This window comes from Pan paniscus, chromosome 4 (genome assembly GCF_029289425.2).
Source record: "Pan paniscus chromosome 4, NHGRI_mPanPan1-v2.0_pri, whole genome shotgun sequence".
NCBI classification, from domain to species: Eukaryota; Metazoa; Chordata; class Mammalia; order Primates; family Hominidae; genus Pan; species Pan paniscus.
The window spans coordinates 52,744,212-52,765,326 of record NC_073253.2 but is presented as its reverse complement, the minus strand read 5'-3'; the positions used below and the strand labels follow the sequence as shown (position 1 = coordinate 52,765,326).

At 37.3% G+C, this 21,115-nt stretch overlaps 2 protein-coding genes across 2 annotated transcripts in view; one reads left to right on the top strand and one right to left on the bottom strand.

Moving 5' to 3' along the window:
• Nucleotides 1-10,831, top strand: part of NDUFAF2 (NADH:ubiquinone oxidoreductase complex assembly factor 2) — a 209,597-nt gene extending 198,766 nt beyond the window's left edge. Inside the window, exon 4 of the mRNA XM_003827410.4 lies at nucleotides 10,508-10,831. Within this exon, the coding sequence (XP_003827458.1) occupies nucleotides 10,508-10,759 (252 nt within the window). The 3' untranslated portion in view covers nucleotides 10,760-10,831. The remainder of the gene's footprint in view (nucleotides 1-10,507) is intronic.
• A 5,585-nt stretch (nucleotides 10,832-16,416) lies between these two features.
• On the bottom strand, nucleotides 16,417-20,299 carry SMIM15 (small integral membrane protein 15). The gene is made up of 3 exons (XM_003827411.5): nucleotides 20,025-20,299; nucleotides 18,895-19,034; nucleotides 16,417-18,007 (listed from the first exon to the last, which is right to left on the bottom strand). The coding sequence occupies exon 3, from the start codon at nucleotides 17,977-17,979 to the stop codon at nucleotides 17,755-17,757; it is 225 nt and encodes a 74-aa protein (XP_003827459.1). The 5' UTR covers nucleotides 17,980-18,007; nucleotides 18,895-19,034; nucleotides 20,025-20,299; the 3' UTR covers nucleotides 16,417-17,754.
• Nucleotides 20,300-21,115: the final 816 nt, after the last annotated feature.

The following is a 21,115-nucleotide window of genomic DNA, read 5'->3' as shown; positions in this document are numbered from 1 at the left end:
ATTTCTTTTTCAATTAAATAATTGTGTCTTTATGCGTAGAGGCCCTTTTTGCATATATATGGAAGTTCATTTATTTTAGTAAAGGAAATACCACCTGAAAAACTATTAATGACTTGAGCTCTGTGATTAGTTCATTTTAGTGACATTTTGAGATTTAATAATTAATCTGGCTCAGGTTCAAAGAAAGAAAACTTAATGCCAGAAATTCCTAGCCAGCAAAGAATATAAACAAACCATACAATTGTCCCCTCAAATAACAGGAATCATTGAGATAGCCTTCTTGCAATTAGAAATGTTTTGAAAAAATGCATGAGGAAGGTTCAAGAAAGCATGTCAAAACAACAAAACTCAGTGTACATTCTCATTATTGTAATTGATCAAAGGATGTTTGCAATAGATTTGAATTTGAATAAATTAAATGTGACATTGATTTGGCAGAGGCGTACTAGTGATTGGCAAGAACATGTAGCAGGAGCAGCTTCTGCTAAAGCATAACTCACTTGCCTCTTGTTTTATTCTAATAGATTTCTTAGCAACCCAGTACTATCATACTAACCTAAGCTCTGTCACTTATTTACTCTTTGGGTTTCTACTCCCATCCAGGCAAGATTAAATTTATTTTTGATTACTGATCTAGCAGGTGTTCTCTTGGGCCTAAATACAGAATACCTTTTGGTGATCTATGCACCTCCCTCTTTTTTCTTCTTTCTTTCGTAGATGAAAAAGGGTGATCTAATAACTTATTTCATCCTGGCAGTTCAACTTGTAGAACTAGAAAATGTAGTTTAATTAAACAACTTGGCAATAAAATTCGAGCTGAAACATCACTATAGCATTTGCTAGGCTTGAATTGTTTCTCAGCATGTTACAAAATTAACACTGTAAAAGAATATTCAACTCTGAACGTTTTGAAACAACAAATTCCCATTATAATTTTATAATTATATTGAGGATTGGGGGCTGTGTGGTATATTCTGGGAGGCTACTTTCTGGGCATGACTATCTAATAGTAAACAAATGTTACTGGTATGGGGTCCCAAAACATACTTCATGCCAAATTTCACTTATAATCTACATAAATCGTTTTGTAGTCTATGAAAAACATTTTAATTGACTCAAAGGCAATGTACTCATACTTTAAAATTTTTAATATTTATTAAAATAAAAATTATTCACTAGTATATATGGTTTAAATTATGGAAAGAAATTAGTGGAGCTGTCAAGGTCAAATTTATGTCTGGTAAGCAGTAAAAAATGTATGCATTTGGGTATATTTAGTAATTGAAATATTTTTACATCTTTATCTTATGTGTACTTTGAAAAGTATGTCTAGCTCCAATAGATATTAAAGATATATGTACATTTAGCTTTTGTCACAAATGTACTGCTAATGTATAATTTTAAATTATAACTTTTTATAAATCCAGTTTCTCATTTTTTATATGTAATATAACTTGAACTTTATAAATAAGCTATGGTTTTGTTCCCACAGAAGACTGAAAAAGAACCCAGTGACATGGGCCTAAGACTGACTCCTGAGCCTTAACTTGCTCTTGAAAATAGTAAACTTTCTAACAATGAAGCACTGTTGAATTTATTTTAAATTATATTTAGATTTTGTCTTGGCATGTGTTTTGAACTTCAGTTTGAACATAGTTATATATGATATACTTGGAATTCACAAGTACTTGAAGCTAAATGGAGACCATTTATAAATACTAAACTTTAGAGGAGCATGGAGCCAGAACATTAAAGATGAAATGGCATATTTGTGTGTGTGTGTGTGTGTGTGTGTGTGTGTTCAACCTGCCTTTTTTCTACCTGGATTCATAACATTTTTAAAGCAAAGTTCTAATTCCCTAATAAAGGGCTGAGCATTAACTCTATTCCATTTCCATGTCTATCAATATAAAAATTATTCAAATACTTTTGAAGTCTATTATTATGGAATTTTATGCTTACCATGAATATTACACCATCAGCATCATATATATGTACATATAAGGTATTACTGAAACACTCCTTCATAGAAGAATTCTCAGTTGACTAGGTTTGAGCCTTTTAAGGAGAAAAATTGGGCTAAGGGATTGAAATCTTGAATGATGGTTTGAAAACAGTTATTCATTTTTATTTATACACACATTACACACAACATAAAAAAATACTAGTGACATTTTACATATCTTAAATTAATAAAAATGGGTAATTTATAATTTGCATAATTTGTATTTACCTTTTCTTGTTAAGTATACATATAATAACAGATAATATTCCTAAAAAATGTTTTGTATATATACTTAGATCTGCATCTAAATATTTGATTCCATTTAATAGTATAGACTGAGGAATGTTCACTCCCACACCTCTGGTCTGAGTGTGGCTCCAGAGAAGCAGAATGGTGGATACCTGAGGTTGAAAACTCTTTGGGTAACCTTTGAACCTATTCAGATATCTCTCAGCCCTTCCCTTTCCCCAATACTCATCAAGTAATCTAAACTTATCTTCCAGTCATGATAACTTCATCAGAGAGCACTGGTCATCAGCTCTTAGCCTTCCCTCAGATATTAGAGTGCATTTCCAAAGCCCAGGTTTAAATAGCTTTAGTTTTCTTTCTCTCTCCCAACACATCATTGCAGAGACCTCTAGTATTTTTCTACCATTTGTTTTACCTCCTCTTTATAATTCAAATATCCACGTATGTTATCTAATAACTTCCATAGCAGTAAGTGTATATTAAAGCTGAATTCCTTGCCTTTATGGAAAGTTAATGTATAGTAGGATTTTGCATGGGGGACTGTATGATTGGAGCAGAATAACTACTTATTATATCATGCCTAATATCTGTGAGTGAGCTATAAGTCAGCATGTTAGTAGATTCCATATTTAAGCTTTGTTTTTTAAAAAAACAAACTTTAAATCTCTTTTGTCATTACTACACATAGCAAGTTGCAGCATTGAATGCAACAATAATACAGCTACCAAAAGGGCTCTTAACCAGGGCTCTTAGCAAAGTAACAGCATTGGAAAGGACTTGAGCCACAACCTTTTGGGGGCTTAAGTTCACATCACTGAGTAAATGAATAGTGCACTATAAATAACCATTAACTACATTACAGAAACAATGATGAGCTTGTTAAAGGCATTTAGATCTTTTCGCTTTTTCTCTTTTTTTAATCTAATCCTTCACAAACAATGATAATTTATATTAAATTTTGACCAGAAAAATATATAAATTCAAACATTAAATACATGCAAGTTGAGCAGCTCAAATTCGAAATCCACATTGCTCCAAAATCCAAAACTTTTTGAGCACTATTAAGGCATTCAAAGGATTTGGGGATACTTAACTGGTAAGTAAAAAGCAAATATTCCAAGATCCAAAAAATTCCAAAATCCCAAACACTTCTGTTCCTAAGCATTTCAGATAAGGGATACTTACCCTATAACAACATAAACAACTCAAGCCTAAACTAATTTGCTCCAGCTGAACACCCCTGAAATGAGAGAGATGCTCACAGAACATTGGTCATTCATAACATATACATTTAAGGAAAGTTTTGACACACAGATTTTGATACAGCTCATGCCTTTTTTAAATTTGTCAGTATAGTTTCTTTCTCTTCTTCCCTGAGATTGGTGGAGAATGATATTCTTCAATATTTCACTCCAGGAGACTCTTTAAATGACCCTTTTAGAAGGGGTTGACCTCATGCATGACTCTCAATTGTCAACTCCATGAGGTTCTGCTTCAGGTGGACAAGAAGGCCATTGTTGATACACTGCTCTATATCCCTAGTCAGGGGAGCCAAGACAGTGGTATAAAACATGGAAGCTTTGGTGACTAGAGACTTTTTGTTGATGGGAATAAGGAGGTAATATGGCAGAGTGTTGCTAATTTGAGGGCTGCACGTGGTAACAACAGCCCTTTTGTCTCAGGCTGTGCGTCTCCTGAACCAGGTTCACAAAGCTTGAGAAGTTTGCTTGGCAGTATAGTCATCACTGGCCTCAAAATCCGTATTGGTATTTTCAATGGACAGTGTAACAATGCTTCTCGTGTGCTCAGGGAACTTAGATTTGGTGGACGTAGAGTTTTAGGGTATCCAGCACCTGGCAGAGTGTCCAAAACTCTGGTGTTTTTCTCTGCAATGAAGTCCTTCATTCTGATCATTTCCAGTGCTATTTATTCTACAAGGTTTCCATCTTGTATCATTTTCCTTCAGTTGAAGTATGTCCTTTAATTTTTCTTGTAGTAGATATTTGTGACAAATTCAGCTTTTGTCTGAAAATGTTCTTATAATACCTTCATTTTTAAGATGTTTTCACTGGATATAGGATTCTAAGTTGTTTCTGTTGAGAACTCAGTGTTATTTCTTATCTTTGTCTTTTGTATAAGTGTCTTTTTTCCTGTGTCTAGTTTTAAGATTTTATCATTAGTATTTAGCAATTTGATTTGGATGTGCCTTGGTTTTATCATTATCCTGCTTAGGGTTGTTGAGCTTCTTAGATCTGTGAATTTATATTTAGTCATTATTTTCTCTTCTCCTTCCATGACCACATGTATATCAGACTGCATAGTATTGTCCAATAGCTCACTGAGGCTCTGTTCATTTTTTAGCCCTTTTTTAAAACTCTCTCTTGCTTCAGTTTATGTATTTTCCATTGTCTTAAAAGATTCACTGTTCTTCTACAAAGAAGCACTCAATTTTTTTATTTCATAGGTTGTTTTTCACCTTGAAGTTATATTTGGTTCTTTATAACAGTTCCCATTTCTTTCCTCATGTTGATTTTTTTTCTTTAACTCTTTAGACATTTTTATAGTAATTGTGATAAAGTCCTTGTCTGTTGATTTCATCATTTCTATCATGTCTAGATCTACTTCTGTTGACTGGTTTTTAGTCATCCTTTCGTCTTCACCTCTTGATTACATGATGAACATTGAAATATTATATTTAGTATCTCAGTTTTGTTGTCTTCCTTTAGAAAATACTGAGTTTTGTTCTGGAGGGCCATTAATTGACATGTGAACCAGCCCAAACTTTTGGAAGCTTTTTTTTTTGAGACAGGGTCTCACTCTGTTGCCCAGGCTGGAGTGCAGTGGTGTGATCTTGGCTCACTGCAGCTTTGACCTCCTGGGCTCAAGTGATCCTCCCACTTCAGCCTCCCGAGTAGCTGGGACCACAGCTGCATGCCACCAGGCCTGGCTAATTTTTGTATTTTTTTTTCTTTCTTTTTTTTTTTTTTTTTTTGTAGCAACAGGGTTTCACCATGTTGTCCAGGCTGGTCATGAACTCCTGGACTCAAGAAATCCACCCACCTCAGCCTCCCAACGTGCTAGGATTACAGGCGTGAGCCACCACGTATGGCTAGAATCTTACTTTTAAGTTTTGTTAGGGTAGATCTAGAGCAGTGCAGTCCAATCCAAATTTTTGCAATGATGGAAATGTTTTATAACTGTACTTTCCAATATAGTGGCCATTAGTCATATTTGGCTATGAAATACTTGAAATGTGGCTAGTATAATTCAGTAACTGAATTTTTGTTTAATTTAAATGGTATGTGGCTAGTGCCTACTGTATTGTACAGCATAGGTCTCCAATAAGCTGTACTCTCATGCCAGTTTAGTCCTACACCTAAGGAGTGACCCTTCCGGGATCTTTACAATGTCTCAGGTGTTCAACGAGCTCTCCCTGGCTGGTTAGAACTTGACTTTTTCCTAGTCCAATGCAAGCTCCAGCAATTTTCAGCCTATAGTTCCCCAGTATTCTTTAGTAAGAAGTTGTCCTTCCTGCTTTATGGAGTTTCACCCCGCACATGGACAGCTTAATATTCAGCTGAACACTCAAGTGGATTACTATGCAGATTTCTAAAACTTACTCTGTGTATTCTGGTACTCCGCCTAACATATCCCAGCATATTCCAGCTTTCTCAGGCTCCCTAAACAACCATCTCTATCTCTCCATAAACCACCATCCTCTGGTTGGGTTCCCCCACCCTGTGTAGCAACCAGTAATGTGTCTCCAGCCAGAAAGCTGGGATGATATAGGGCTTATCTAATTTGTTACTCATTGATGCCCTTCAGGGATCACACTACTGTGCTGCCTATTGTCCAGTATCTGAAAAATGTATTTTTGTCCAGTTTTCTAGTGGTGCCATGGCAGGAGGACTAGCCTGGTACCAGTTATTCCATCTTTTGTCTGAAACTAGTAGATTACCTCTTACTAACATCTCTACCCATTTCAAAGAGAGATGTGTACAAGTTTGCTATGTTTATTTTTTAATAGAATGAAATCACTATTTTAAGATATATTTGTACCTTCTGTTGTACTATCACTGCCCAGTAGCCAGTTCTTTCCTAACCTTTACAGCAGCCCATTGAAGAAGACAACATTATCTCCATTTCACACAACATGGAAGTGAGACACAGGGAAGTTAAATAATATTCATAGAGTCACACAGCTGGTAAATGGTAAAACTGGGATTTGTATTCAGTGGTCTGGCTTCAGAGCCCAAATTCTATGCCACTATTGAGAAACATTCAGTGAATAACAATGTGAAGAGTATACATATGAGTAATTTGAGGTATAAATATTTATACTTACATAGTCACATATAAACAAGATTCAATTTTTAAATCAATAATGTTTGGCTTACATTAGAATATGGAAAAATCTGTAATCTGCATAAACTTTTCAATCTTTAAGGGAACTCTAGAGGTTACTTAAGGGGAACAAAAGGAAGATACTTCCATTTGGTATTGTTTGTTTATTCATTTATTTTTTGAGACAGAGTCTTGCTCTGTCACCCAGGCTGGAGTGCAGTGGCGTGATCTCAGCTCACTGCAACCTCCACCTCCCAGGTTCAAGCGATTCTCATGCCTCAGCCTCCAGAGTAGCTGGGATTACAGGAGTACACCACCACAACTGGCTAATTTGTGTATTTTTAGTAGAGACAGGGTTTTGCCATGTTGGCCAGGCTGGTATCAAACTCCTGACCTCAAGTGATCTACCCGCTTTGACCTCCCAGAGCGCTGGTATTACAGTCGTGAGCCACCACACTGGCCCATTTGGCATTGTTTTATAAAAGCTTACTCACCTTGTAATACATAACTATCTTAGGAAACATAATACTGTTATGAGTATAAGCCCCATTTTCAGATAAACTGAGACTAAAAAAGTTAAGTAGCTTTCTTGGTGTCACACGGCTAGCAAATGGTAGATTTGGGATTGGAACCCTGTCTGAGTCAAAGAATTACCCATGTGGATTGTCACCACAGTGTTATTTTTTTTAATGAAGAAGTGAAATATTGGAAGCAACAGTAGAGGTAGTTGTTAAGTAAATCATGGTACAATACTAGTGATAAAATAACATTCAGCCATCTTTTTTTTTAAATGTTAAAGAAAAATATTTATTGGCAGCAAGATAAATAAGTAAAATGATGAATATTTGTTTTTAAAATACAAACATTTATGTGAAGAAAGACGCCCGTTCCTGCTTTATCCTTACACAAACACTGAAACATACTGTTATTTGATAAACGTATGGAGATATAGGGTGATATTGTTCCAAGGAATTGGAAGGAAAAATACTTGCTTTTTGGTAGTTTGTATTTGAAAATAGACTTTCTTAAAAGTCTTTAAGGTCTACAATTCCTATCCTGTTTTCTCCACCTAACTACTTTCTTATCAATTCCAAATATTTTCATTGTTGTTGTTTGGGGTTTTTTTGTTTTGTTTTATTTGAGATGGAGTCTTGCTCTGTCACCCAGGCTGGAGTGCCGTGGTACAATCTCAGCTCACTGCAACCTCCACCTCCCAGGTTCAAGTGATTCTCCTGCCTCTCAGCCTCCCGAGTAGCTGGGACTACAGGCATGTGCCACAATGCACAGCTAATTTTTGTATTTTTAGTAGAGACAGGGTTTTCCCATGTTGGCCAGGCTGGTGTTGAACTCTTGGCCTCAAGTGATCTGCCCGCCTCGGCCTCCCAAAGTGCTAGGATTATAGGCATGAGCCACAGAACCTGGCCTTCAATTCCAAATATTTACAAGACCGTATTTCCTTTCATAAATGATTTATGTTCTGTTTAATTTTGCCTGGTACCAGTTATGTTTTTGGTACCAGTTTTGTTTTTTCAGAAAAACAAAAGGAAATTCTTTTTTAGGAAAAATTATAGTCTCCATATTTTTCAACTCTGAAATCTTTAACCATCTTCATATGTAAAAATAATTAATATATTCAGATTGGCTTTTCATTTGCCTCAATAGCTATTATAAGAAAGTCTTAGAAGAGTAATGTTGAATAAAGAGAAATTATGTGAAGGCAGGAGAAACAAGAACAGATCTTTGCCCTCCATTTTCTTTTCATCAAAAAGCATATGCATGTACCAACTGTAAGACTGCAACTATAGAGGTGACATAAATAAAGTAGGCAGGGGCACAGCTTCAGGTGACGTGACTGATCTATTATACAAAATCCAAGCAAGCTCCATACCAATTTCTGAGTATCCTCTTGCTGCTTGAGGTCGCTTACTAGTGGAAGTTTAACCTGGTCCTGAACTTTTCATTCCGCTCCAAAGAACGAACTTCCATTAAGACACAGGAACTTGAATTTTTGTCTACTTCCACTATTTCCAGTATGATATTGAGGAATTTCCTTTGTGATACATCGTCACCTTACATAAGAATTCTAGAGGGTATAGGAAGAAGAAAACCTGATTTCTCTACTCTCACCCTCACTTGGAGCAACCATACAGAACTCGCTTACTGTGGTGATTAAACTACTCATGGGGAATTGCTGTGTGTTGTGAAAATTACAAGAATATTTATAAATATTGTTCTTTCCTGCACATATTTGCTTTGAGGGAGAAGTTTCATTAGGTGGGCCCTTCTTCACATCTAAAACTAAGTCTATAACACTAAAACCACAAAAACTTTTCCCCCTTTAAGTACAAACTATTATTTTAAATGTTACTTTAATATCAGAGCTTACCTTTTTAAAGGACTATACAATCAATATTACTTGAAATTCACTTGAGAAACAGAAAGGTGATATCATACATTTAGATATCCAGATGTTGCCCTTTAAGTGACATTTTTTAAAAGTTTTGAAATTTTAAAAATACTTGACAGAACTTTTTTTTTTGGTCAGTGTTGTCAGATATTAGTTACATTAACATTCTAATTTCACATTACAAATAACATATTCTTAAAAATTAGATAATACAGGTAAGCAAAAAGAACATTAAAAAATTTCACACATTTAGAAGTGCATTGTAAAATCAGAAGGAATGGACCAGGTGTGGTGGCTCATGCCTGTAATCCCAGCACTTTGGGAGGCTGAGGCGGGCAGATCACCTGAGGTCAGGAGTTCGAGACCAGCCTGACCAACATGGAGAAACCCCGTTTCTACTAAAAATACAAAATTAGCTGGGTGTGGTGGCACATGCCTGTAAGCCCAGCTACTCGGGAGGCTGAGGCAGGAGAATCACTTGAACCTGGAAGGTGGAGATTGCGGTGAGCCGAGGTTGCGGTGAGCCGAGGTTGCGGTAAGCCGAGATCACACCATTGTACTCCAGCCTGGGCAACAAGAGCAAAACTCCGTCTCAAAAAAACAAAAAAAACAAAACAAACAACAACAACAACAAAACACAGAAGGAATGAATAAAGACCAAAGATGTAATGACTGTATTGCATTTATTTTTAAGATACGTATCTTTTCAAATATTAATATCTCTGAAACTATGTGTGGAATTTGCCTTTCTTAATGCTATAGTGATGCTTCTTAAATGTGATGGTCTTTTATTCAAGGAAATACAGTAACAAAGGATTGATTGTAATTTTGGGTATAGATCCTCCTAGATAGAATTCTGAGGAACAGAACTGCATTGTACAATCTGTTTGCACAGATTTGAGAAAGTATTTCCAATAGCAAAGAACCTCTCTGCAACAGTGTCTAGGGCATGGCAAACCCTGATTCCATTCCTATCCTCCTCCTTTCCTGCCATACCACTCCAGAAGAGAAAGGGAAATATTAATAGATGAGGCTTGGTTCTGGTACTACAGAGGGTGACGTTAGTATTCACACATCTGAACGGCAAAGAAAAAAAAAAAAGGGTAGTCGGAGTACTTCTTTCTCACCAGTGGAAAAGTACAGTCACTGAGTTTTAGGGCAGAAATCAGTGTTAAGCTTAGGAAATCTTTCATAGAATATCTCAGGCTTCTGTGTAATATTTCACATTTGTTTGTTTCATTTTTTGGGTAGTAAATATTTCTACTGTGGGGTGCTTCATGTCTATTATAGCATAAAATCAGGACAGAACTGTTTATGTAACATTAGTATGTAATCATACAGCTTTTTCAAACTTATATACATACCTGTATATTATTTAAATGCAAAGTTATGTATGTATATATTTATATGTATATAATGTATTTTATTTTTATTGGCTATTTTTATAAAAACTTTTTTTAACTAGAAATTTAATAATTTCTTCCATTTATATATACATGCAGGAAATACTAAAGAATGAAAAACACAGAGAAGAAATCAAAATAAAAAGCCAAGATTTTTATGAAAAAGAAAAACTCCTTAGTAAAGAGACCAGTGAGGAACTCCTGCCTCCACCAGTTCAAACTCAAATTAAAGGCCATGCCTCTGCTCCATACTTTGGAAAGGAAGAACCCTCAGTGGCTCCCAGCAGCACTGGTAAAACCTTTCAGCCAGGATCCTGGATGCCACGAGATGGCAAGAGCCACAATCAATGAATGCATTATGGTCAAATCTTTTCATGTATATGGATGTGACTATTTTAACAAATAAAAGAAGTGAAAAGTTAATTACCTTGTATTTTCTGAATGTACAGTAGTTTCCTATTCTATTAATCTTAAGAGTTCATTTTTAGTATGCACAAGAAATGTGAGATTATGTACTATAGAAACCTAACTTCTTTTAGACTTAAATCCTTCATTTGACTTAGTCATTGTTATTTATGAATTTGCTTAGATTTGTTTTTCCCTCTTTGGATTACTCCCTTGAGAAGGATCCTGTAGCTGTGAATGCTTAGTACATTTTGGATCTTTATGATCATTTGGGAACCACTCATAGATAGAACTGGGTACAAATAATGAGGGTAAATATTTTTCCCTCTTTGGATTACTCCCTTGAGAAGGATCCTGTAGCTGTGAATGCTTAGTACATTTTGGATCTTTATGATCATTTGGGAACCACTCATAGATAGAACTGGGTACAAATAATGAGGGTAAAATAGTGAGCTCTCCCAACTGATCAAATATAGGAGAAAAAAGAATGAAGATTCTTATTTCTGGAGAGGTGACCTGTAAGATTCTAAAAGACTAATCAAAAATGTGAACTTGGATAAAACATGTAGAGGCAAAGAAAACTTAGTTGATAAGTAAAAAAAACCACTAAGACCTTGATGAGAGGATGGGACAAAAGCTAGCTTATGGTGGGACTCTAGTTGGAATTTGAAGAGAGGAATTAGGACCAATAGAAGTATACAATCCATAACAAAGTCTGAAAGGACAGTAGAGAAAGAAATAATGCAATAACTGGAGTTCCATGAGAACGAAAATTACTTTGAAAAAATAGAAAATTGGGGAAAGCTCTCAAAAAGCAGAAATTAATTTCACTAGAAGACAGAAGACAATGTACATGTTAAAACATTACATACAAAAGTACATTAAAAGGGCCACACATTTTCTGGAGTGTACAACCAAGTTTTTGTTGTTATTCTAAAACAGTTTTTCTCACAATGTTTGGCATACAATAGATGCTCAATATTTGCTGAACGAATGACCCAAATTTGTGTGTGTGTGTGTGTGTGTGTGTGTGTGTGTGATTACAAATGCTTTTATTTTCTTTTGTATTTTTTTATTATTATACTTTTAAGTTCTAGGGTACATGTGCACAACATGCAGGTTTGTTACATAGGTATACATGTGCCATGTTGGTTTGCTGCACCCATCAACTCATCATTTACATTAGGTATTTCTCCTAATGCTATCCCTCCTCTAGACCCCCACCCCCCAACAGGCCCCAGTGTGTGATGTTCCCCTCCCTGTGTCCATGTGTTCTCATTGTTCAGCTCCCACTAATCAGAGAGAACACGTGTTGTTTGGTTTTCTGTCTTTGAGATGTTTTGCTGAGACTGATGGTTTCCAGCTTCATCCATGTCCCTGCAAAGGACATGAACTCATCCTTTTTTATGGCTGCATAGTATTCCATGGTGTATATGTGCCACATTTTCTTGATCCAGTCTATCATTGATGGACATTTGGGTTGGTTCCAAGTCTTTGTTATTGTGAATAGTGCTGCAATAAACATACGTGTCCATGTGTCTTTATAGTAGCATGATTTATAATCCTTGGGTATATACCCAGTAATGGGATTGCTGAGTCAAATGGTATTTCTAGTTCTAGATCCTTGAGGAATCGCCATACTGTCTTCCACAATGGTTGAACTAATTTACACTCCCACCAACAGTGTAAAACTGTTCTATTTCTCCACATCCTCTCCAGTATCTGTTGTTTCCTGACTTTTTAATGATCACCGTTCTAACTGGCATGAGATGGTATCTCATTGTGGTTTTGATTTGCATTTCTCTGATGGCCAGTGATGATGAGCATTTTTTCATGTGTCTGTTGGCTGCATAAATGTCTTCTTTTGAGAAGTGTCTGTTCATATCCTTTGCCCACTTTTTGATGGGGTTGTTTTTTTTCTTGTAAATTTGTTTAAGTTCTTTGTAGACTCTGGATATTAGCCCTTTGTCAGATGGGTAGATTGCAAAAATTTTCTCCCATTCTGTAGGTTGCCTGTTCACTCTGATGATAGTTTCTTTTGCTGTGCAGAAGCTCTTTAGTTTAATTAGATCCCATTTGTCAATTTTGGCTTTTGTTGCCATTGCTTTTGGTGTTTTCGTCATGAAGTCATTACCCATGCCTATGTCCTGAATAGTACTGCCTAGGTTTTCTTCTAGGGTTTTTATGGTTTTAGGTCTAACATTTAAGTCTTTAATTTATCTTGAGTTAATTTTTGTATAACGTGTAAGGAAGGGATCCAGTTTCAGCTTTCTACATATGGCTAGCCAGTTTTCCCAGCACTATTTGTTAAATAGGGAATCCTTTCCCCATGTCTTGTTTTTGTCAGGTTTGTCAAAGATCAGATGGTTGTAGATGTGTGGTGTTATTTCTGAGGCTCTGTTCTGTTCCATTGGTCTATATATCTGTTTTGTTACCAGTACCATGCGTTTTGGTTACTGTAGCCTTATAGTTTAAAGTCAGGTGGCGTGATACCTCCTGCTTTATTCTTTTGGCTTAGGATTGTTTTGGCAATGTGGGCAAAAAAAAGATTTTTGGTTCCATATGAAATTTAAAGTAGTTTTTTCCAATTCTATGAAGAAACTCAGTGGTAGCTTGATGGGGATAGCATTGAATCTATAAATTACCTTGGGCAGTATGACCGTTTTCACGATATTGATTCTTCCTAACCATGAGCATGGAATGTTCTTCCATTTGTTTGTGTCCTCTTTTATTTCGTTGAGCAGTGGTTTGTAGTTCTCCTGGAAGAGGTCCTTCACATCCCTTGTAAGTTGGATTCCTAGGTATTTTATTCTCTTTGTAGTAATTGTGAATGGGAGTTCACTCATGATTTGGCTCTCTGTTTGTCTTTCTTGGTGTGTAGGAATGCTTGTAATTTTTGCACATTGATTTTGTATCCTGAGACTTTGCTGAAGTTGCTTATCAGATTAAGATTTTTGAATGACCCAAATTTTTATGCTCTGAATATCTGGGTTAAGCATTAACAATGAATGCCTAAAAACATATAAATTATAATTTTTACTTAATAGCAGGTAAAAATTTTAACTGCCTAAGAAATACACTACAGAAACATAAAACTGCATAAAACATTTATACTAAAACAAGTAATCAAATGACAAAATCACCACACTTAATGACAAAAAGCCCAACATTCCAGCAGCCCTGTTATATAATATCAGGTTAAATATTTTATCTTATTACATCATTACAAAGTGATACTACATTTTACCACAGAGGCAAAAAAGGAACTAGTCACTAGGTAATATGAAAGGATATCTATACAGCCAGCAGGGTTGCTCAGACCTGTAATTCCAGTGCTTTGGGAGGCAAAGATGGGAGGATTGCTTGAGGCCTGGCATTTGAGACCAGCCTGGGCAACATAGCGAGACCCCATCTCTATAAAAAAAAAATTTTTTTTTTTGAGATGGAGTGCAGTGGTGCCATCTCGGCTCACTGCAACCTTCACCTCCAGGGTTCAAGCGATTCTCCTGCCTCAGCCTCCTGACTAGCTGGGATTACAGATGGGCGCAACCACACCCAGCTAATTTTTGTACTTTTAATAGAGACGGAGTTTCATGACCCCATTCGAGACCATGTTGGCCAGGCTGGTCTCAAACTCCTGACCTCAGGTAATCCAGCCGCCTCAGCCTCCCAAAGTGCTTGGATTACAGGCATGAGCCACCACGCCCTGCGGCAAAATTTTTTTTTAATTAGCTGGGCATGATGGTGTGTACCTGCAGTCCCAGCTACTTGGGAGGTTGAGGTGGGAGGATCACTTGAGCCCAGGATTTCAAGGCTGCAGTGAACTATCATCAGGCCACTGTACTCCAGCCTGGTGACAGAGCATGACTCTGTCTCTTAAAAAAAAAAAAAAAAAAAAGGAGATACAATTTGTGATATAGTTGGGACTGTGAATTGAGATTAAGATGTTCTTAACTCCTAGACTGGATTGTAGAGAAAACTGTAAATGTTTTAACACACTAGTGTTTCTACTGCCAAATTCCTGTTATCTCATTAATTGCATTCCATATACACCTTTTGCAAATGTTTACCATATAGTCTGTGTTTCCCAAACTTTGGGTATTTGACCATGTGATCCCTTTTAATATGTTTGAGAAATGCAGAATTTGTCCTTAAATATTTATTCCAGATATGAAGTAAAGTAGCATGATTCTATAACCAGTAGCAAATATAAAAGCAATCATTCCTCAATAGGATCAAATTGCCTCCAACTTAGAACCATATAAAATATAAGGTCTATTTCAACATTAGGTTTCCAGCCCACAGCTTCCTGTGCTTTTTTTTTGAGACAGAGCCTCGCTCTGTAGCCAGGCTGGAGTGCAGTAGCATGATCTTGGCTCACTGCAACCTCTACCTCCTGGGTTCAAGCAATTCTTCTGCCTCAGCCTCCCCAGTAACTGGGATTACAGGTGCACGCCACCACACCCAGCTAATTTTTGTATTTTTAGTAGAGATAGGGTTTCATCATGTTGGCCAGGGTGGTCTTGAACTCCTGACCTTGTGATCTGCCCGCCTTGGCCTCCCAAAGTGATGGGATTACAGACATGAGCCACCGCACCCGGCCTCCTGTGCTTATTTCTAGTTTGCTTATTATAAACAAGTAAAATTTAAAATGTCCTTATATATCTGATAACTAGTAATATGCTGAAAGTTATCATGGATACTATGGCTCAAGTTCTGACATACAAACTTTTATTTATTTGCTGATTTTTGATAAAATGTTTGTTAGAGGCAGCCAGGGGACAGCTTTCTTTCTCCCCCAAGACCAGCTTTAGAATGGTAATTGATTGTACTTAGTTCTCAGAACTTCAGAAACAATGTAATAAGTAAACAATTTCTTAAAAGTATTCTAGATAATAGCAAATGGGATTCTTTAACAACAGTACTCTGTTGCAGTGAGAGGTGATTTTTCTGAAGAATCCCAAACCTCACAATATTCTCTATACTCCAGCCCCTTACACACACACACACACACACACACACACACACTGTAAAGTATGAATCTCACATATATAGAAAGGCTCTCTAAATGATGGAAAAAAGTGGGAAAAAAAAGCATATGTCAAACAAATACAAAATTGGCATGTGTTAAGACTAATAAATTATAGAAAAACAGACCTTTAAATACCTTTAAGTTGTTACAACAGAACTGATGAAACCATAACTTTAGTAGGTAACTGAGAATTATGACTATATCCTTTGCTTCAATACTTTTACTCTAAAATGTGACCCTAAGTAAAACATGTACATAAATTCTTTCCATGAACAGCTTGATTGCAGAAAACCAAACATATTATAGATATATCTTAACACTGAATAATTTCAGTGCCTTGAGTTATAATGTGTTGCTCACACTGGCACCAAGTAGAGACTGATAATCTAAAAGAATAGCATTAAGTGTTATTCAAACTGGTCCATAAACATTTCAGTGGTCCTTAGGTTCTGAGAGATACAGTCCTGAAATTTTACAAGTATGCTTAGCTGTAACTGAAATTCTAACTTGCGTAACATAATGTAACTTAAAATGTTAGTTCCTCCAAAAAAAAAAAAAAATCCAGGACCTCTTTATAAAAAATTATCAAATTTATTTTAATGTCTAGTTTCATTTTTAAACTGTAGCTGCTGGACAATTTTTTGTAATTTAAAATTCATTAATGGGTACAGAAAACATTAATAAGCTGACAGTGAATTAAATACTAACAGTGAATAAAATTACTGGACCATGCATTTATAAAAGCCATGTTTAATAGTAAAACGTTCCAGTTCTACTAAACTGAAAGAAACATCCTTTAGCTCCCTACTTCCAATTACAGCACATTCTCATTTTGATATAATTTATCCTTTTCACCCAATCACTACTATGCCCAACAAAATGTTTCCAAATTTTATACCTTTACCACTTATGAAGTATGGCATAACTGTTACACTTGAAGAGTTCTTTAAAAGAAATGTGAAATTTAACGTTTTACTTTGAACCTGTTTGATCAGAAAGTATTAAATATCACTACCACATGAGTTAAAACAAAGAATGAAATAAACAAATGGTGTCTTTGTAATCGGCGAATTACTTGATAAGACATTTTAACTATTTTACAGTTCTGCTTAGCACAAGAATAAACTGGGTTCCAAGGTACTACAGTGTTTGGCATTTTTACTGCAAGCTTTAAACCATAGTGTTACTCCTCTCAAGCCATCTCTAAGAAAATGGCAGTGTTTGTGAGTACAAAAATTGTTCTGTCCAGTAGGTGGTATTCTACATAGTCGAGATAAGAGAATTCTTTATAAAATTATGTTTTAAAAAATGGAAAATGACTTATAATTACCAGCTGTCTCAAAGGCTGTACTAAGAAAAATGCAGCAAATAGAAGTACTCATTAATATTATTTTGTTTTGAGAAAGCCAGAAATGATTCTAAGAAATAAACAATAATAATAAAAGATGTAATTAATATACTGTATCCCTTTTAAGCCAAAGCACACTTTTTACCTCAAGACTGTTCTGACTTTTACATTCTTAATTTCCTTTGTCCAAAATAGGACCCCATTTTAAATAGAGTTCATTTGAATTGAGTTCATAATCTAAAGTCACTTTTCCCCACAAGATGTTTTCATTTCAGTATATAAACTGCTAAGCGGCAAATGACTAAGTCAGTTATAAAGAATTTGTACCACAGTAAATGCTAATTTACAATAACTGTCAATAGAAACCTATAAACTTCTACACCCACGCCTAAAAGTTACTATAGTATTGAGGTCAGAACTAACATGATTCTTCCATTTGGTCAAATTTCATTTACTAAATCATACTGTCAAGAAATCCAAAGAAGAAACTTTAGTGGATTCTTCCAAAGCTGCATAATTTTCCAAATGATTTTCTTCTGGTTGCAAAGCCTGTTCAGTCCTTCAATCCTTTTTTAGTCGTTTAGCTTTTGCAATGTTTTCTTGGCGTTTTTGCTTCTTCTTTTGCTCCTTCTCCCTGGCCTCAATCATCTTGGCCAATTTCCAAGACAGTACAGCACTTGCTAGGAACAGTGGAGTAAGGGCCAAAATAACGGTTGTAAGGAAGCCATAGGGGTCCTTTGCAGCCCATTCCACAACATACTCAGCCCAAGCCTTTATATCAAACATCTTCACAGCAGTCTTATGAAAACTGGGGCTGGGGGAGGCGGGTGGAGAACACAGAGGAAAAAAACAGGAGAAAAGACTATGTGGTTAATCAAATTTTGAAAAAGTTTCCTCACACAACCAGTTAACTCAGGATTCCATTATCACTCAGTTTGCTTTTTTAAAAAGTACAACTTAGTACTATTGTAATAAGGACTAGTATCTCTGGTTAGGAAAAAGTAATTCATCTAGTACAGCCAGAATAGTGACACTTCAAAGAGGTAAAGTTATAGAAGATTTTAAAAAGCCATGTGACTCTGTCATAAGGACTATGCATTCTCACATGCCTCCTATATTCAAGACAAACTTTATTTAGGAGGAGGCTTTTATAAAAATCTTGAGTTTTCTGTGGTCATTCCAGGAAACAGCTGAATACAGTTTGTCATTTTTTGACATATCCTTAGTATTACTAATTAACAAAAATACAAATCAGCAAATTTGGTGTTTGAAAAGGACAAGCAACAGAGCATGTGAAATGCTCGCAGAGAAGGAGAGATGACTATTTCCCCGAATGGGAAAGAGAGGGTAAGGGAGTCATGACATCGCATTAATATGCCAAAGAAGCTAAAAGTACTGTGCTATTTTATGCCCTTTCAGCTTTGAGGACCTCTATTGGAATAAGCTTAATTTAATAAATGAGAAAGTAGCCTTAACAGATGCCATGTGTTTTGTTCCTTTTTGAGTGTAAGGAAAAGGCAACTGGCAAATGAGGATTATGTGACTTGAGTGACGTTTTCTATTTTGCCCCAGAGGCTTTTCTCCCTTTCATGTTTGTGTCAACCGCTATTCAAAGTGGAGAATTAGAATACCTGGGTAGGGAATGAGTGTATATACATCCACTTACAATTTCAACTGGAATTTTTTTAAAAAATCATCTACCTTATGCTTGAGTAGTGATCCCTTAACTTTGTCCTGGTGTTATTAGTGACCCAATCACGACTTCAGATGACCCTTGGTAGTCTGTCTTCTTGAGTTCTACTGTACACATCTGAGAGACGGTTTAAATTCTGTACAATTGGCTAGTTGGAAAGAATACAAAAAATAAAACAAAATTTAAGTCACAATTTCAGGATAATTGTAATAAAATTTTAAATGGAAAATTTCTATATTGTATATATGCAACCTATATGACATCTAAAATTGCCTATCCAGTATAGTAATTTAATACGTTTCTTCCTCATTTGAATTTACAATTGCAAATGCTCTGTAAGAAAATCCTAATTACTGGAAATCAAGTATTTTACTAAGTTACTTATTTCAATAATAAATTTTTTTTAGTTCATTGACATACGGGAGACAAGTTGGCTCACTGACTGACTTACACAGCGTATCCGTTCCTAGATTTTCAACTTTTTATACTAAAAATGTTGCCACTCATTTATTTACTGGATTAGGTACACCACTACAAAATCAAACAGCTCATCTTACTCTTTATAAAGGTTTTTTTGGGTCCATCATACAATTTGTGTCCTTTACTTAAAAAATTAGAAGACATAACCAAACAAATTATAGTAATTCACCCACAGTCCCATTACCCCAAGAAAACTGTGACTAGTTTTAATTATATCTTCCCCACGATTTTCAACTGAACACACATGAAAGTGCCTAATACGTTAAATATCTTAGCTCCTGGACTTCATACGACCTCACGCATACAGTTAGAATTAGGTACTACTGAGATCGATCTGCCTTCACCTTCTCCAGCCCAGTAGCGAATAAACAATGTAAGTTTCAGAAATAAGCAAAAGAACTTTGCAGTAAAAGAGCCATGGTCCACAGGCCACACATCTCCCTGCAACTCAACTTCAGACCCAAACGCTCGCGCCTCCACACTTTCAGGAATGAATCCTACTCTTCCGCCCAAAACGGATCGACCAGGCTCGATCTCCCAACCAGACCCGCGTGGCCCCTGCGGCTGCAACTGGTAGCACTTGACGGCCGTCCGCACTTCCTCCATTGTCTTTCCCTTATTCCTTACGTTTCTCCCTTGCTTACTCTTCCCTCCTTACCCTATCGGGGCTGCAGACCCACGGAGGCCACGTTCACTCCTGCCCGTCGGCCTTGGCAAGCGCAGGCCCCTTGTCGCGCAGAGCGGAGGGTCCTGGGAGATCCTGGGTTGGCCCAGCCACACCTTGCGCCGCCGCCGTTTCTGCTGGACACCAGGAGAAAACCACGGTAGCTGCAGCCACCAACTTCCCCTACATAGCCCCACGGGATCGGATCCCACTCCCCACTCACCGCCAGACCGGAAGCAGGAAGGCGGAAGTCGCGGCCTTTGCGTCCCGCCCACAGGCGACCCGCGCCGCCAGCCGGGCGTGAGGAAGTCTAGGGGCCAGTTTCCGGCTGCGCCATTGCTGTGTGGGTCTTGGGACCTCGAGTTGGAGGACGCGGGAGGGTGGGGGCGGGGGCAGGGCAGCGCTGAGATTTCCGGGGAGCGGCAGGTGAGGCCGCGCGGGGCGGGTGACGGCACCCGGGCGGGCTCCTTTCCAGGGTGGAGCCCGAGACTGCCACGTCCTGCGGGGACCAAGTGGTGGGCGAGGAGGCGTGGAGCGGCTTCAGGACTCGAGGAGCGGTTCCGAAGCAGCTAGGGACTTTTGCCTTTGCCCCCCGAGGTCGATCGGAAGACAACCCCCATCCCCTGCTGTAGCCGGACAGTTGGAGGGTCATGGGTGGGTGAAGTGTTTGGCTGAGGGAAACTCAGACCAAAGAGCAGCGGCAAGAAAGCAGTTGGGTCCCCACAAACCGCCCGAAGTCAAGGTGAGGGTCACACAACGACCCTTGACGATTCCGGCGAGTTCATCCTGGTGCACATCCCACTCCATGCCTCTCTCTTCTGGTTGGACAATAGTTACATCCTTACGAAAAGGAGGCAAGCTGCTGGGCCTTGATGGATCCACTCAACCTTGTTACCAAGGGACATGCCGCCATGCTATGTGAAAAGGGGGGTTTTGTTGTTTGTTTTTAATTTAAGTATCTAATTCGTTTCACGAAAGAATGATCAGTACCGGCCCAGAGTAAACTTGATAAGTAATTAAACTGTCAGGGCATAGAGTTCCCATAGAGGTGCCTGTTCTTTCAATACACAAATAAAGGGATGCAA